This window comes from Falco biarmicus, chromosome 2, assembly GCF_023638135.1.
Source record: "Falco biarmicus isolate bFalBia1 chromosome 2, bFalBia1.pri, whole genome shotgun sequence".
Classification (NCBI taxonomy): domain Eukaryota; kingdom Metazoa; phylum Chordata; class Aves; order Falconiformes; family Falconidae; genus Falco; species Falco biarmicus.
This window is the reverse complement of record NC_079289.1, coordinates 84,299,276-84,318,162: the sequence shown is the minus strand read 5'-3', so window position 1 is coordinate 84,318,162 and position 18,887 is coordinate 84,299,276. Positions and strand designations below refer to the sequence as shown.

Genomic DNA, 18,887 nt, shown 5'->3' with positions numbered 1-18,887 from the left:
ATGTCTTCTCTGTTGTGTTATGTGCAGCTCCTCCCAACTTCTATTACAAAAATACCTATTGCTTAATTTTCTTTGTTTTCATTACTGTCTCAGGCCCAGGCTCCTGGATTTAGGGAACACTTTGGACTTCAGCCACTGGCAAGGTTTTCAGACAGACTTTTTTCATATAGGATAAATTATATAGCTTTTATTTCACTAACAATCTAGTGTATTGTTTACAAGTTTGAAGCTTCCCAGGCTGAAAAAAAAACAATGATATCCTACAGAATCTGAGATGATCAAAAATCTCCCACATATTTTAAGCACGTAAACATCTTAATGTTACAACACAAACAAAAGTTATTTTCATTCAAAAATGCTACCATTAAAAGATAAAAAATCGAACTGTTATGATAGCAATATAACGATGTTCAGGATAGTCCACTATCTATATGAGCAAAGAAATTTGGAGACACCAATACTTAGCACAGAAATAATTTAAAACAGAAACATAAAATGCTTCACAAGGCTAAACATTTCAGAGACCTTTACTTCAAGTCTGTCCTTATTAAAAGCCTCATTCTACAAGACTAAGCACATGAAAGCAGGGGCACAAATCATGTGTATTTTAAAGGTCTCTAACTTTACAGAAAGAATACTGAAAACAAAATGAAAATTCAAGAAAGAAATGGATAATTTTCTATGCATTTGGAATACAAGAGTTCAAGAAAGTTCAGTCATGCTCTCACAAACTATATATAAATATATATATAATATACACTATGCTATACATTTAATACTTCAAACAGTTGTACTAAGGGGTTTAAACTTGAGACAGTATTTTTGGGTGTTATATACCCTATGAACAACAGCTATCGAAACCAGACTAAGAAAGTAGGCTGTTGTATATAGAAAATTATTAAATTTCTTAAAGTAACCTTATTCACTCCTAAGTACCTTCAGACATCAAGCCAGGCTGATGTAACCAAGCAAGCTGTTGCCCAGAAGCCAGACAACAAACCCAAAAAACATTCAAAAGGCAAGAAAAAAAATCCTGATCTTACAGTGAAACAGTGGTAACCATTCCATGTAGTATGGAAGACACTATGAATCTTCAAAATCGTTTTCATTTACTAGCACTTATTTCACTTGAGTTTATACGTCCTCAATTGCCTTTATCTGCCTACTTCTGTTTGATTGCAAAATTGTGATTAGTGACAGGGAAAAAGTAAGCTAGAGATGCTGCTGGTAATGTCAGGTCATAATTTATCAACAGCACCTCATGTAACTTCCATTGGTCCCCCAAGAAGTACAGTTAAATCAAATTTGCAAATAAGTGGCTATTATCAGCTACAGGTATAAATTTTGTTGTGGAACGCCTCACTTATACCAAACAGATTACTTATAAGCTCATAAAATTGTTCTACAGTGCTGTAAATATTATGCTTCAGACTAAATTTAAAAGATAAACTATTTAAGAACCAAATAGAAGAAATAAAACAACCATGGGGCAAATCACTAAATAGGAAGTGCATCAGATGGAATCCTATATTAATGCAAAGTAAATACATCAAATTTTAATCCCAAATAAAAATAAATAAAAATTCCAGGAAAAACTAATTTTTAAGTAATTGCTTTCATAAAATTATTTACAACACAAGAGAACTTTAAACACATAAACACACACATAAAATAAACACACAGGAGAATTTTATCAAACTGTGACTTTATATGTCATAAAGAGTGAAATTCTTACAGAATTTTCAAAGGTTGTTCATGAATATCCAGAAGTAAAATTTTGATGTGCATAAACTTTGCACCAGGGGCTGCTGGTTCATTATGACCCCACTAAGAAAAACAATTGACTCTGTAAAGTATCACTGCCAGTTATCACTGCTAATGCTTTCAGGAAAAAGAAGTTATTATAAATAACCCTACAACCCTTCCGACACTGGGAAACCAAAGTTGTGCAGCATTGGAACTGACCTCCAGGCAGGATGCAGCACACTGTACAGATGCAGTCCAGAGGAGAGATAGCTCTTACAGAATTTTGTTAAAATAAAACAATTCTGCTAATCATTTCTACCATCAGATTAAATGGATGTTCATGCAAGAACCTGGTGCTGCAGTTTTAGTTAAAGACAAGGGCACGCTGGTGGCATAATCACTGGTACCAAGTGGAATCTGCCTGCAGGCTCCTTTGTTGCAATTAGCTGGCTAAATTTATTCTGCAGCCACCGGGTATGTGCAGCACAGCACAGGCCTGCACCTACTCGAGTTAACTGGTATGTGGATTATTTAGCTTCTTTACGTACAATGATCTTCCAGTCAGTGTCACTACAACATGTGAATGATTTGGTACATTTATACTGTTTGGAGAAGAGCTCCCCAAAACCATCTAATTAAAAACTACTTTTATTAAAAAAAAACACACACACACACACACCTTAGAGTATCCTTTCCAAAAAATATGAAAAACAAAAGTATTCTTCATTACCACATACTTTGTCCGGAAGTACTTGGTACAGCTTCAGGATTATCTTTCACTGATTATGAAAGGAAAAAATATTACAGAGGAATCAAGTCTTCCATTAGTGATCAAAAAATGCATTTGAAGTACAGGTCAAAAAGAAATATTTAGAAGACAATTCTGTACATGACTTCTTATGGCATGACATAAAGAAAGTAAACATTCAGAAAGAAAAACATACTCTGTAGGGAAATACCCTTCTCTGTGGCATGAGCACCAAAGAGCCTCAGAAGGATTTGGTATGCAATCTAGATACTGTACCCCTAAAACAACCCTACAGCCTGCTGGTTTTAGTCGCAGTCACTTCAGACTTCTTAATTTCATGCTCATGGACAATAATGTGGGAATAAAGGTGATGTTTGGTCTAACTTTCTAAGCACTGGAGATTTAACATTACTCCTATAAAAAACTTTCAAGTAGGATGCTAGGAATTATTTCTTTAACTGCTACACTCTGCTGTAGTGGAAAAAAAGAACATACCAAAATTCAGAGGGAATTAATTACAATATTAATAACTAATTACACTTAAAAATTAATTTAACCTACAAAAAACTCCTGTACTGTATTCTAAGCAAAATCTGTCTTCCATTTTTTTGTTCATTGATAGAATACAGATGCCTCAGCATCCAAAAAACTTAAATGTCTGTCACCTCACATCATCTGTTTGCAGATGTTTCAGCATATTCACATACCTCTAGCAAGAAAGAACAGGAGCAGACACTGCACAAACATACAAACAAAGACGTGTTAATTCATTTGAGCTTAACTCTGACATTAATTACAATTTTTGTTTGCTATTTCTTCAGTGTGGTGATGTTTAGGCTTGGTCCAAAACCTGTTATTTTTTCCTATTCATGCTGCAAAGTGACTTCACATACTATTTCAAATGAAAGAAAAGATCAGCAGGTCAACGAGTTCAAAAGTTGATGGCTGCTGCTGTCCACACCTCTGTCTGCAGTGCTCCTCCTCATCACACTATTCAGTCTCTTTCCACTATCCTCTATCTATACACGCAGTTACATTCAGCAAGATGGCTTTCACAACAGTAAGATCTTGGATCTAAACAGGTGAGTAACTTTGGCCAAAATCTTCCCGTCTCACCTCACCAAAACCTATTTGCCATATCAGAAGATAAATGGAAATCTTACTGTAAATAAATCATGTAAAATATGATCTATGGTATATTAATTATATTAATAGTTTTGCAGTTCTGGAAGGCCCTAAAGTGCTATTTTGTTCCATTTTCATTATTAAGAAACAAGCTCTAAGAGCTTAAATAAAAGAACTGGCTTAAAGAGATAAACAAGCTCCCTCTTCCCTTTTACAGAAATCAGCAAGTTTCTTCTAGACCATTCAAAAATAAATTTACTACAAATTACTACCTAAAAAACCCTCCTTTTTCTGAAGAAAGTTTTAATTCAATTTAGACTTCAAATTACATTTCTTTTATTGTCATTTTTTCATTAGTATGAACAGAAAGAAAACTAATTTATACGTGTACTAAATATTCATGATGTACACTCAGTTAAAAAATGTCAGAAAACAGTATTTAAAAGATTAGAATGAACATTTCATTTTCTGTAAGTTTTCAAATCAAAAGCATTCATTTATAAATTTATAAAGAAAATAAAAATTCCACTATGTCAGAATTATTTTTTTTCCCGTTGTTTAAATGAAACATCTTTTCTTCATGCAGAAAACTCAAAATTTAAGGGTTCTTGATAATTCCAGAGGGCAAAGTACAAAAGATGAAGTCTGACTGGATATACAACCTCTCCCTGTTACCTATGACAGGAACAGAACACAGTAAATATGGGCCTCAACATTCAGACCTCAATTTTACAAATGTCTACGGTAGGAGACATTAATTTCATCCCAACTCCTTGGTACATTGCTTGCAGCTATTTCAAAAATATTTAATGTAGTGACTGCAAAAAGAAGCACTTTAAAAATAGCACAATACATTTTTAAAAGTTTATTTTCTTCCTAAAAAGTTAGTCTTTCTAATATAAATCCATCATTTTATTGATAATAGTTAGGACCTATAAAATTCAATAATCTTTTTTGGTTTTTGATTAATAGAACAGCCTCACTGTCAGCATAGAACGTATATTGGCAATATACAAAGTACCATTTCCACATTTTTATTTTAAACTTTTCAAGATTAACTACTTCACCTTTCATTTTAAATTAAGTCCAATATTGAGTTGTTGTTCTGGTTAGTCAACCAGATTGATTTTATCAGCCTGGTTACGGAGGCTTATTAAACCAGATGCTTTGATCAAAAAGTAAACTTTATTGTTTATCCTATTTGAACTTTAAATCTTACATTAAGCGTATCATTAGCTACCTTTAGTCTTCTAGTGGAATATCACTTGAATGCAATTAAGCAACAGCAGTTGTCCCTAGTACCTATGTACTTTCTTCTGTCTCCAGTAATCCTTTCTTTCACGCTGGTAGAATTGTCTGTGTGGCAGCAAAGTGGGTGTGGGAACAAAGCTGGCTTAAAAAGAAAGGGCAAAAGCTTTTTTGACTTTTTAATCTGGATCACACCAATCCAGTTTACCACACAGCCACATAAATGGCTGCGCCAGTGGAAATGAAACACGGTAGCTCTGTTTAAAAAGCATTTATTGAACTACAGCTATGTAATTTATAGCCTATGTAAATCAGAGCATGAAGAAAAATCCCCACGAGTGGAATATTTTTCCATTTTGACTCATTAAATATTTTTATAAGGGGGTTGGTTTGTTTGTTTGTTTCCAGTTAATGCTTTTACTATCAATCAACCTACTTAACTCAAATGTTTGTGAATAAATTAGAAAAAAACATGTATTTTCCGTAATTACATCAAAACTAGCAGAAAAATCTGCCAGCTAACCACTCTACAAAAATTAAATTTTAAGATATAATTACTTAATTTTAGTAGAAATAAACATCGGAAATCAGAAACCTTACTCAGGATAACTCATTTTCCTCTAAGCATATAAATGTATTAAATTTCATTTGTACTGGTACTTACTAAAAAAAAAAAGAGAGATAAAAATTACTAATTGATCTTTAGGATAAAGATTATTAGCCAATGTCATGATGAAAACCTGACTGACAGATGTAGACCAAAAATAGTTTAAAACATGAACAGTCACAGGTAGCAGACAACTCTGTGGCTGGGGGTGAGGGGAAAAGAAATTGTCCAAATTGAACTTCTGAATTCTGAGAGAGATTCCTGCTACTTGCTAGCTGCATCCCACAGGGGCTTGTTGCAAATTTTGGTAACAGCAAGACTAAAGTGGCATGTTCTGAATTTTCCCATTAATGAAGAGGTGTGAGCCAGGATCACCAGTTAGGCTGATCACAAGTTGAGCTTTTGCACATGAACTATTTAGATTGGAAAAACTCGGGACTTGAAATTATGGAAGTAAGAAGAGGCCAGAAAGAAGCATTCCTCAAAAGAAGCAGTGGTCTTGAAGAGACAACAGCGGGCTAGAAAGAAGGTGAAGAAGTTCCTAACTGGAGGAAAGGTCTTGGAAGTAGGAGAAGATCCTGAAGATCAGAGAGATGCATAAAAACAAATGCCAGCAGATGCCCAGGGACTTTGGAGAGTGACACCTGAGACTGACAGCTATAAGCAGCAGCACAGCAGGAACTGACAAGACTTTTGCCTGATCTTCTCAGACTAGTAGTGACCTTCCTGCCAGGGAGGGAATTTGAGACCTTGTGAACATAACACTGTGTAGAGGGACTGAGCGTGTGATATTATCAAAGAGGTTAGAGCTCTGATCTTGCTGGTTCTTCAATAAACGCCAGTATCTTGATCCATCACAGGCTGTTGTTTACTCTCTCACTCACAACAATAGTTGAAAATACTTCATCTGTATTTCAATAGAAATAAGCAAGCAGGATTAACTTGGAGTTAAATGTGCATCACTCCTATGTAGTGTACTCAGATACTTACTATGGTTATGGAAAGCTAAGGTATACCGCAAGAGGTCTCCAAGTAATCTAAAATGAAAGCAGTTTTGATTCAGCTGTTGGTCCCACTCAACACTGAAGTAATTTTCATACTTAATTCAGTGATTTGGGACTAACTTAATTCCTGCATTTATTTATTTTTAATAGGCAATTTTATTTTTAACTTGTAACGGCATCAGATGGCATGCATGCAATAATCAAGCATAACAGCATTGTCCTTATCTTTATTGTGACTGTTAAACCAACTCTTGAAGACACACTGCTTTCTTTTTGCATGAAGCAAAGTTCTGCCATGGCACTCTATTTCCATATTTGAAAATTTTATTTTATTTTTTTTTAAAAGACCAGGCCTATTGAGTTTTTTATAATTTTATGGCCTTTAAAAAGTCCCTGAAACACATTTTACATCAATTACTTTATATATAGTCTAACTCCCAAGTCATCCTGAATGTAGAAAAATCAGATTTGTCAAAACCAAAATTTAGGTGGGAATGTTTTTCAGATATAGATGTTTTCCCTCTCTTCTCCAACAAAGAGAAAAAAGAAAAAAAGAAAAAAAAAAAAGAGCAAACTATATTTGTAGTCATTCTTTGGGTTGGATTTGGTCTTCCTCTGATGAATCAATAGCACATAGGCTATGTGGGTTTTGCAGTGTTTTTCTTGCCATAATCTATCTTTGTTTTCACTAAAACAAAAAGAAATGTTTTTTCATTTGTATGATTCAATTTGAAGCCTCGAGATTTTTTGTGGGATAGAAAAGCTATTTTCCAAGTTGAGATAATCAAGGCAATACCTATAACAATTTACACGAAAATGACACACAACCTACTTGTTGGCAACAGTCACTATAAACTTCTCTAGGTCAAATTTTATCTGTTTGACAGGTAAAAGATACTGTGGACAAAGGAAAAATAGCAGACATTTTAACTTCAGTAAGTTTTGGTCACATTCTCTCTTATAAGGAAGCAAAGAAAAGGTAGTCTAGGAAAAAAGGTATCGTTAGATGGAGCACAAAACTCGCTGAAAAACAATAAGCCTAACTATCAACTGTTCACAAATCAAACTGCAAAGTCCTAGCTTATATACTATTCAATATTTTAATTTGAAACTTGGAAAATAGCGTAAAACTACCTTAGTCCAATCTGGAGATAATATCAAGCAGGTGAAAAAATTGACTGGGAAGAAGAACGGGTTGCAAGTACTCATGAGGAAAGGACTATAAACTCTGGAGAAATTGAAGTGATGATCTGAAACAAATGGGATTAAATCCAACAATGATGTGTGTAGTGTAGTAAACTTAATTAAGAATAATTCATTACTCAAGTACTAGATGGAAAATTGGATAGACGGAAATTCTGCAGAAAAAGAATCTGGAGCAACAGCGAATCTCATACTGTTGCAAGAAAAGGAAATACTTTGCTAGGATGCATAAACAGGAGAGTTCTAGTAAAGTCTCACCTGGTATAAAACCCAGGTATAAAACTGGAACCAAACTTCAAGACATGGTTAAACAAAGAGAGTTTACCAGAGAACTAATGAGCTGGACACACAGAAAAACTAAAAGGGAATTGTTTTGTGAAGAGGAGGGGAGAGGGAGTAAATGAAGCATCACATAATAATTTGTGAATATGTATAAAGTTGCTAGAAAAGCAAAGAAGATCCATCCACACCACATTTTAGAAGAGAAAGGACTGGAGCAGGGGAAATCTGGGAACAATAGGAAACTCTTTCAAATGGAAATGAGTGGGAAATACTGGGCAGCATTACCTAAAGTGGACCATGGAATCTCCTTTTTCAGAGGTTTTTGTAAGAGGCTAAGCAGATACCTGTCCAGTAAACTACAGGTTTAGTTAGTTTAGTCTTTCCATATGAGAATGAAACATTGTTTCTGTTCTCTTTCTCTCTTTTCTACCCTCTGTGTTTTACTGTGGGGGTTTTGCAACTTTCACACTTATTAACTGATCTATCAGTATGCTTTATCTCACTGCCTTCCTAGTTACAAGTTAGTAACAAAGTATATTTTGGGGAATAAAAAGGAGTGTTTTTATTCAACCAAACACCCCAGAAAAAGGGCTAATTGCATCCAAGAGTTCCCAGCAATCCTGATGCCATTGTTCCCAATGTTAAGAAGTCAAACATTTCACTGTTTCAAAATAACTAACACATCTCACTACTAACAGTGAAAATTAAATCCTCAAAGCTGTTCATTCCTCTTCTGAAAACCAGGAAGAAACAACATTTGATCTTACTCTAAATATATAGATGAAGGTAGTCTTTGGCATCAGAACCACCAAAAAACAAAAAAACCAAAAAAAACCCACACACAAGCCCGCACCACACAAACAAAAAACAACAAAACAAAACACCAAACCAACAAACAAAAAATGCACAGTACATAATAGTTGGCAAGCTAAAATAATGATCTTTTTTCTGGTAGAACACCTTAGCCCTCCCAAAAAAAACCACTACACCTAAACAACTCTTTCACCACACACACTACATTACTTTCATTCTAGGGAAAAAAATTACCATGAAAAATTGCCATTATTCTTGAAAGCAAAATTCCAGTAGAAAAGAAAAAAAAGTAACACAAGTATGATGTATTGGTACTATCTGGATAAGACCAACCCAAAAGAACAAAATGGTCTTATAGCAAGTGTTAAAACTCTTAAAGTATCAGATTTGGTTTAATTTACTAAGTGTAAGAGTTATTTTATATAAAAAAAAGAACACAATAAATCTCTTTAAAGAAAGTACTGTATTTCTTGTGAAGCTGTTCTGCTGTTTTCACAAGCAATAAAAAAGTTAAATCCTTTCTATTCATTGCAAAATCAACTGATATATATCTAGGGAGCAACAACAGACATCTTCACAAAAGATAAAACTTCTGCTATACAGCCACAAGCAATTTTTTCAAATTCTGTAACTGAAAAACAAGAGGAAAAATATGTAGTGTTAGGCTAATATTCTGTAAGACTTTCCAGATTAACCTAGTACATTCACATAAAGATCTTGAAATTGATGACCTTTAATGATCAAAGGTATGAAATGGCACTTTTTAAGGTATCAGTAAGGTAGACTATGGAACTACAAAGGAAAAGCAACAAGTGGATGGTGATATGATGGCTGTCTATGTAAGTAGGCATGACTTGACAATGGGAACTAGACATCATTGATAAATAACTCAAAAGAAAGCACAAATTTGTCAGTAAATGAAGTAACAATTACAGTATTAAGCAGCAAGCTCAAAAAAAAATCTTTTACATGCAATATATATTTTAAACCTACTTACTGCTTCAGAATGGTGTGATGCTAAAAGGTTGCACAGGTTTCAAAATACAATTAAACAAATTCGTAGAATAAAAATCTAGTAAAACCTTACAGAAGTACCACCTCCACCTCAATTAGTCTTGAATTTCAAATCAGAAAGTTTCAGAGTATGAATAAAGAAAGTATTGCTGCATGTTTGCACAGTTACTAATCTCTAAGCATCATCTATTGGAGGTAGAATACTCAGCTAAATAGACCTTTAAACTATCACAGTATGACCTTTTTAATGTAAATTACTTCAGTAATAATGGTTTATAATATTATATAACAACTTCCTATTCTGGGATCTGAAACCCCCTGTAGGGGGAACTAATCTATACTTATAATAACGCCTATAGTTCTGTTTCAATAGCTTAAATCTGGTACTGAATAATACAAACATTTAGAAAAGAGATATGTAACAATAACCTTCTGTAAGTGCTGACATTAGAACCAGGACAAGGTTTAAAACAACGGTACTGAAGTATACAATACAGAGCATAAGAAAGATGAGAGGAAATATGCCTTTGAATATTATTTTTAAAAGGCTATTATGTTTTTCCTAAAATGTATGTAAGATTAGCAGAATGATAATGTATCTACTTCAGCACATATAGCATGTGAAGCTATGTTTACCTTAACATGGAAAACAAGAAGTCTCTAATAAGACACTTGGCAAATTACAGTTCTTACATCAGGCAGGATGCTACAACCCTTGCTCGCCAAAACCCATAATTATTCTTCTAAGAGCTCCTGAAATACCAGGGACATATCAATTTAATACCACTGTCAATTCATAATAATTCTAAGCAGAAAAGTTTTAGCACCACCACATGGGGCAATGACAGAAAAATGGATACACTGGAGACAGGTCTCATTTATTCCCATCTGTTGCAGAAAGTTTCTATCCTGAGGCATGAACATTTATTTACTTTTTTGCTCCTAATAAAATTTTTCAATTGTCTTTCAGTATCTACACAGTTCTGTTTTATTCTTATTGATTCATATCCCAAATAATACCTTAAATTGACAAATTCCTTAGTTTTTTATGCATCGCATAAGAATAGCGTTACCTTGTATCAGTCTCCATTTTGTTGCTTTTCAACAGTAAGTTTCCATTTGTAATGAGAACTAAGTTTTAAAATCACTAAATCGTACTAAAAGCTTCTAGATTAAAATGTCACCTTCAATGCTTTTTTATTTTTTTACCATGGCATTTTACTTGTAGATCACTTTGAGTTAAAATGCAATAAATCATAGCAATTCATTACAGCATACCTGGTTTCTATACTGGCTTCAGAAGGAATACATCTTATTTAGTTAAAAAAAAATAAAATACTGTTCTTAATGAAAATCTCTGGTTGATAATTAAAATGAATTAATTTTTCAGTCTTCATAGTCTGAAATAGGTTTTCTCTTCACAAAACACCTGAGGTTGTATTGTATTACTAAACCCACAGCTATACCATACCCAATCTAAAAGCTTATTTAACTCCAATTAACACACAAGACGTTGAAATGCTTTGTTTAGCCGAAAGCAGAATAGCTGTCTAGGCCTCTCAAAGTGTATTGTAAGTAAGGAAACAAAATTTCTTTCTAAATATTTATCCAATTATTCCTATTTAGGTCATATAGATTTTTGAGAGTCAGCAGATAGATATATATACACACATATACACATTTTTATATATAAGCATACAAGTCTACACATATATATATGTATGCATATATGTATACACACAAATATATGCAGCCCTAAGAGTTACGGGATTTTTTTTTTTAAAGATCTTACAGTTTTCCAAATGTGAACACTTTGAATCTTCTCAGTATAGGGCTCCAGGGACTATCCTTGATACTTTTATTTCCTTGAGGCTGTGTAATGCCAGCCGGTATAAAACTGTATAAACCAAATGTTTTTATACTACTCTAAAACGTTAAAGTAAACATGGATTTTTGTTTATTTCTCAACTGCATAGGAACTTAAAACTCAGGAAAATAATTTTTTTTCTCTTTTCTATTAACTACAATTCTGATAACATCTTGTGGGGTTTTCTGCTATAGCAAATGAGATATGATGCAGTTCTTAAAGAGGGGATATTCGTTTTGACTAAGAAAGGTGAGCAGGACAGAAAAGCCTAGTTATTGGACTTCATATTTACATAATGTGTTTCATTCATATGTTCTGCTGTGCAAATCATGAAATATAACACAAAAATTGTCTAAAACTTTGTTAATTTATATTTCAGCAAATAATTTACAGTATTTATCACTCAAGAACAATGTTCTCTCAATATTTTTTTCGAGTCAGAGTCACAATACTCATGATGGCAGTTCATTAGATAGTCACTCCCCCTTCTTTAATTCAGCTTTTTATCAAGTGTGGGAAAAGCAAGACTCGTTCTTTGGGAAGAGTCTGTTTTGCAGTGCTTTTAACTGAAAAAAAATTACATAAATTACATAAGATGCTTCTCTTCTACCCTTGAAAGATAAAAATATCCTTTAGCTCTTGTTTCAATTGTCTCTAAGTAATATCAAATTGAGAAGCAAGAATCGATGGACTCCATAAATACCTTTCCTAAAAACTGAGGAAAGAAGCAAGAGAGGAGAGGTGATCAAGGAGAAAGGGGAAGAGGAAGTAAAAATCATTATAACAATGGAAAGAAAAGGGTGTGGGTTTTAATTCCTATACTACAAACAACCTTAAGTAAAAGGTCTACAGAAACTATTTTTTAAGAAAACCAATAATTCTACTTAATTCTCATACAATTTTGTGAAGTCATATGATCTCACACCAAAATGTCTCCTTCCTCAACCTTTTTACTGCAGATGCCATGCTAAATTGATATCAAAATTAAAAAAAAAAAAAAAAAAAAAAAAAAAACATTTACAGTGAAGGGAATAAAATGCATCAAAACTAAAAGCTTCTTACTTGAGAGGAAGAATCTTGAGAGATACTACTAAGCCAAACATTGTCAGACAAACCTACATTGGCACTGGATTAGAACTTCTCTTTCCTCACAAGCAGAATTTCTATTCTAAGCAAATTTCCAGTAAAATTGTCTCCAGAGCTACTCTAGAGACAGCTCTTACATCTCCAACTTAGGTTGACTGTTCAGATATTATTCAACCTACTGGCTGTCAAATTCTCTAATAATTTTATATTAAAGGTAGAATTATCTACTCTTTTCAAGATCTTTCTGGGATAAATTCAAGAAAATCTCTTATTTACCAACACATAATTTATCTTTTTCACCATGGCAAGAATCATAATTAATAAGGAGGAGATATACATCCTCTTAGGTGGCAATTTAACTCAACACAAAAAAAATTTCTGTTTAGGAAGTACAGGTTTTGAATTATGGCATTGCAATACTGTAGCAACTTCTTAAGTGGTTTTCCTGATTCTTATTTTTTCATACTATTAATAGCAGTCAGTCTTTCAGAAAGAAATGTTGAAAAGAAATGTGAAGACAGGGAATGGTAGAAGGCAAACCGAAAATTTATTACACTCAAATAATTCATGCTTCCTCCCCTATCACTACTATTTCTCATATAATGCCTTAAGTGTACACTGAAACTTGTATTTCATGTATAATTAAAAGTTTTGGCAGTATAGGCAAAGTTATATTTTGTAGTTTTACCACATTTGGTCTCAGGTTTCAACATTGCTTTGTATTTAAGGTCAATAGGACATATTACAACGTTGCCCTCCCAAAACATATGTCAAGCTGCTTTTAAAACATATTGATTTTTCAGTAGCAGTAAGGGCAAAAGATATAGAGATAGTAAACTCCATGCTAATGTTCTCTTTAAGCTATTGAGATTTTAATTCGTGCAAGAGAAGAGTTCTGATGAATGACACAGTTACATTCAACTTTAGAAGGAAGTACTAAAGATGTATGTTTAAAACCTCCCTGCACTGCTGTAGCTTAGGCTCAGCTTACTGTCACATTTCACTTTAAGTAGCTTAGGTATCAAAGGAAAGACTGAGAAATGTGGCCTGGATAGATCTCCATTTCTTTAGTAGGATTGGATCACCCAACAGACTAGTTTGGGCTGAAAGCAACTCCATGGTCAAGACATATTGCTAGTCAGGTCTAATTCTTTATTCAAAGCAGAGTGTTTGGATGATAGTATGTAGGCACATAAATGTTAAGCAAAAAGTGGTAATTGCTTTCTGATCTGGACTTTAGCAAGAATAACAGAACTAATCCTCTATTTAAAATTAGTGATATTAAGCAAATGATAACAACAAAAATACAAAATTGAGGATATTTGGGACTTACGGCAGGGTTCTATGAACGTTTACTATACTTTGATTGATGTTTTTCCTTATGACACTTTTCAGTGTTCCTCTGGAAAAGCTTAATTTAAGGCTAATATGATTAAAAATGTCACAATATCTACATATAAATTTGATTAACCCTTACATCACAAAATTTAAAGGACCAACAGGATATCAAAATATTAAATCTGCTGACATATTAATTCTTCTCCAGTGTATAATCTTAAAAAACAAAATCAGTCTAGTGACTCTTGAGGTTTATTACTGGTAACCAGCCTCCAAGCCAGACTGTATGCCAGTGACCATAAGCCTTTGATCCTGGCAGTTCAGCCTAATTTCAGTCCACCTCACTGTCCTCTTATCTAGGCTGTACATCAATTTGTTAATGAGGATGTTATGGGAGGCTGTTGAAAGCCTTGCCAAAGTTAAGTTAAACATCCGCTGCTCTCCACCTGTCCACTGAAATAATCATGTCATTGTGGTCAGTCAAGCATGATTTCCCCTTTGTAAATTCATGCTGACTACTGCCAAACAATTTCTTGTCCTTCGTATGTTTGGTAACAGTTTCCAAGATTATTTACTCCATCACCATCCCAAGAAACAAGATGAGGGTGACTGGCCTGTAGCTCCCTGGGTCCTCCTCCTTCTGGACAGGAATGACATCTGCTCTTTTCCAAACTTCCCCCTGCTTGTCTGGACCTTTCCAAGATTACTGAGTGTTTCTTTGCAGTGACATTGGCCAGCTCCCTCAGCAGTTGGTGCATTGCATCAAGTCCCATGGACTTGTGTTTGTCCAGTTTAAGTGCTCCCTAATCTGATCCTCCTCCAACAAGACTAAGCCTTTCTTGCTCCAGACTTTCCTATTCATCTTGAGGGCCTGGGATTGTTCAGTGCCAATCTTACCAGTAAAGACCAAGGAAAGAAGGCTTTTCTGTTTTTATGTCCTCTGTCATTAGATTCTCTGCCCATTTAGCAGATATCAACTAATTCTGAGGCAGGAAAAGCAAAAAGTAAGAGGAAAGAGAAGGCTAAAACAGAGGATTCGAAAAGATATTGAGGCAGGTCATCTGTGCAATGGAACAGTATAAGATCATCCATTAAGAACTTTCAAAATGCAGAGGTGTAAGATTAAGACTTTGAATTTCATTAATTTTCAGAATTTTCTCCTTTTTTTTTTAATCATTGTATCTTTAGCAATGCTCATTTATGTAGTTTTGTGAGAGAAATAGAAGCAAAGAAAGTGGCATGCTTGTGTAGATACACCAAGCTATTTCTGTGCACCTTCCAGCCAACAGAATATGTAACTCATGAAGCAAAAAAGCTATATACAAGTTGATACAGCAAGGCAGTATCTGTAACTTCCCACACACAAAAAGCATATATGATTTCTGCCTTCTCATTCCAATCTCGCACTTCTCTGAAAGCAGAAGAGTGTAATTAAGTGAAATTGTAAGACAGAACTATAATGCAGATCAATGTCCCCTGGCAATAACCACAAAATTCATCTTCACCTGTGACCCAGAGCCAAATCTGCAATGAGATCTGCACAAATTAATACATTAACCTCCTGAGTTAACTGTTCTATTAGCATAATTATTATTTCCTTATAACCCCAATATTGTAATTAAATTTTTATTTTTGTGTACCAATTTGGGGGAGCCTTTAGAACAAAATAATGGGAAAAATCCTACTTTACAATTGCTGGCAACCATATAACAACTCATTAAAAAAATCGAACTCATTTTAATATTTTAATTTATTGCATACTCTTAGGCAATTAAAATAAGACTTTCAATAACTGGCTCCTTAAAATGCATCATTAGTATATATTCCACTTTACCTGTGACATTTTGGGGGTTTTGATCAGTGGTGTCCACTATATCTGCACTTTATAGTTCAAATTCATTTCTTTAGACATTATAACTCAACTCAAAGTTTAACATTTAAATAAGATGTATTTTGACATTCATATTCTCCCCACTGAGTTCCCACAGGCCAGAACAAAGTTAGCCATGCCTCACCACCCAGGTATTACTAGAGTCTACAATAAAGAGAACAGACAGCAGGGTTGAGGAATATATCCATGCATCTATGGCAAGCCACAGCACTGGCCAGGTAGGTAGCCATTCTCCCTGCAAGTTGTCATCTATACACACGGGACTCAAATTTAACATCCAACAGAGGAGAGTGCTTGCAACTGTAAGACAGCTCTACTAAAGCAGATACTAGACACAGATAACGAGAAAATAATATATTGAAAATACACCTACTCACTGTAAGACATGTTACTTTCGCTAGGGAAGCTCCCTGAGCTAATCATAAGACGAGACCCAAACTGTGAGTTGACAGCTAGAAATTGACTTCTGTTGGATGCAGGGGGTATAGACTGACCTTCCAATCTTATCAGCAGAATTATTCAACAAATTTGAGAATATCTAGTATAATTTACTTCTGTACAGTGAAATGAGAAAAGCAAGGGGATATTCAAAGCATATGCAAGGTAGAGAATATGCCCAAATGAGATTTCTGGAAGGTGATATTCAAATAGATTGTCCATAATTCAGACAGGCCAGAAATCACTGAAGGCAAAAATGACACTCAACAATCTATTCCACATGTGGCTTCTGAGCCATTCTGGAGTTCTTCCCTGATCATCATCATAATGCCCTTTCTTGGTGTTTACCTATCCAAAAATAATTTGAGGCAAATTATCCAAAAAAAATTGAAAGAGGCAATGAAGTTAGGGTCAAGAAGCAAAAGAGAAGAAATCATACAAGGAAACAGAAGTAATAATTACAACTGGTTGAACAGCTTTATCAGATTTGAACACCATAACTGCCCAGGTCAGTCTTAAACAGAACAGGTAATTTTGTCTAACTATACTCAAGTGATCAAAGACGTCAAATTGACCTTGCAAGTAGGACAAGATTTATAATTTGGAACCTTGGTCTCCATTATGGTCCTAAATGGCATTAGAATAAAAGCAAAACAAAATTAACCTAAAAATTCTGAAAAGCTAGCTCTGAAACACACCACTAAGCACAAATACCAACAACTGTGACTATAAAGAGGAAAATGAAGAGAAAGTGATTACTGTTAGCACTTCCTTCCTGAGAACATTAATGGAAAAAAGTGAGAAGGTCCAACACACTTTATGCTTAGTTAGAAACTACAAGAAGACATAGAACACAGAAGATATTTCATGAACAGTACTAGACAAAAGATGTTGATCTTGGAACTCAGAAACACAAGGAAAGGAAATACATACAGGTAGGCAATAACTTATCGAAAAAAAACAACACTTTCAGTGGCAAGTTATCATGATATGTCTATGAACAGCAATTTTAAAAGTCTACAAAAGGAGTATTAGAAGGAGGGGTATAGTAAAATAATTATTTCACCTTTTTGACAATCTTTCCACACAGTTTTTCGATTCTTCTCATAATGTTTATTCAACCAGGTGAGGATGGTTCGTTCATATGGAGAATATATGTTACTGGATAATGGTTCTGATTTTATTCTTGGCATGTTCTGCACACTTTCCAAACTGAACAGATCAGTCATACTATGTGAAGAAACACGTGGAAGAACAAACACCTGAAATTAGAAAACATGTTTTTAATTAAGCACGAACTGTAAAAAGAACAAGTTCAAGCTGAATGATAAAAAAAAAAAATACTTCAAACACAAATGGTTGTCTAATTTATAAAAGGTTTAAGACATTAAACATTAGCATAAATGTGTAACACACAAGAGAACAGATTTGCTGAGGTTTTAGGGAAGTCCTTTGCTTCCTTAAAATGCAAACTGAAGTTTTCAAGTGGTCTTGGAAGTCTGGAGAGGTCCCAGTCAGCTGGAAGCTGGCAAATGTTGTCCCGGTTTTCAAAAAGGGAAAGAAAGAAGACACTGGTAAATACAGGCCTGTCAGTCTCAGTTCAGTGCCTGGCAAAATTATGGAGAAGGTTTTTCTGGGAGTTGTTGAAAAATACTTGAGACACAACAATCCATATCCAGCACAGGTTCATAAAGGGAAAGTCCTGCTTAACCAACTTAATTTCTTTTTTTTGAGAAGGCACCCATCTAGTTGATCAAGGGAAGCCAGTAGATGTGTGGTTTGGAGATTTTAGCAAAGCTTCTGATACTGTCTCACAGTATCCTTCTGGACAAAATGTCCAGCATACACCTAGACAAATCCATAATACAATGGGTGAATGGCTGGCTGACGAGTCAGGCTTAAAGAGTCATAGTAAATGGAGTTACATCAGGCTGGCAGCCAGTCACCTTTGGGGTTGTCCAGGGCTCAGTTTCTGTGCCAGTCCTCTTTAGTGTTTATATAAATGATCTTGACACAGCAATTGAATGTACATTAACTTTGCTCATGATAGTAAATCAGGAGTAGCTCTGTGCTCCCTCAAGGGTAGAGACGCCTTACAGAGATATCTGGATAGACTAGAGACCTGGGCAATCACCAACTGTATGAAATTTAATAAAGTGCCATATTCTGCACCTGGAACAGGGTAATCCCACATATACATAGAAACTGGGGGATTAGAGGCTGAAAAGCAGCCCTACAGGAAGAGACGTGAGGTTTGGAGTTTCTGGTAAACTGAACATAAGTGAACAGTGTGCCCTGGCAGTCAAAAGGGCCAACGGTGTCCTGGGGTGCGTCAAGCACAGCACAGCTAGCCAGCTGAGGGAGGTGAATGTCCCTGCTCTACACAGCACTAGTGCAGCCCCACCTCGAGCACTGTGTGCAGTTTTGGGCACCTCAGTACAAGGACATCAAATTATTAGTATGTGTCCAGAGGAGGG

General features: G+C 34.7%; 1 protein-coding gene across 1 annotated transcript in view; it reads right to left on the bottom strand.

Moving 5' to 3' along the window:
• CFAP47 (cilia and flagella associated protein 47) overlaps positions 1 to 18,887 on the bottom strand; it is a 343,082-nt gene that overhangs the window by 243,638 nt on the left and 80,557 nt on the right. Inside the window, exon 33 of the mRNA XM_056329101.1 lies at positions 17,477 to 17,672. Coding sequence (XP_056185076.1) covers positions 17,477 to 17,672 — 196 coding nt within the window. The remainder of the gene's footprint in view (positions 1 to 17,476; positions 17,673 to 18,887) is intronic.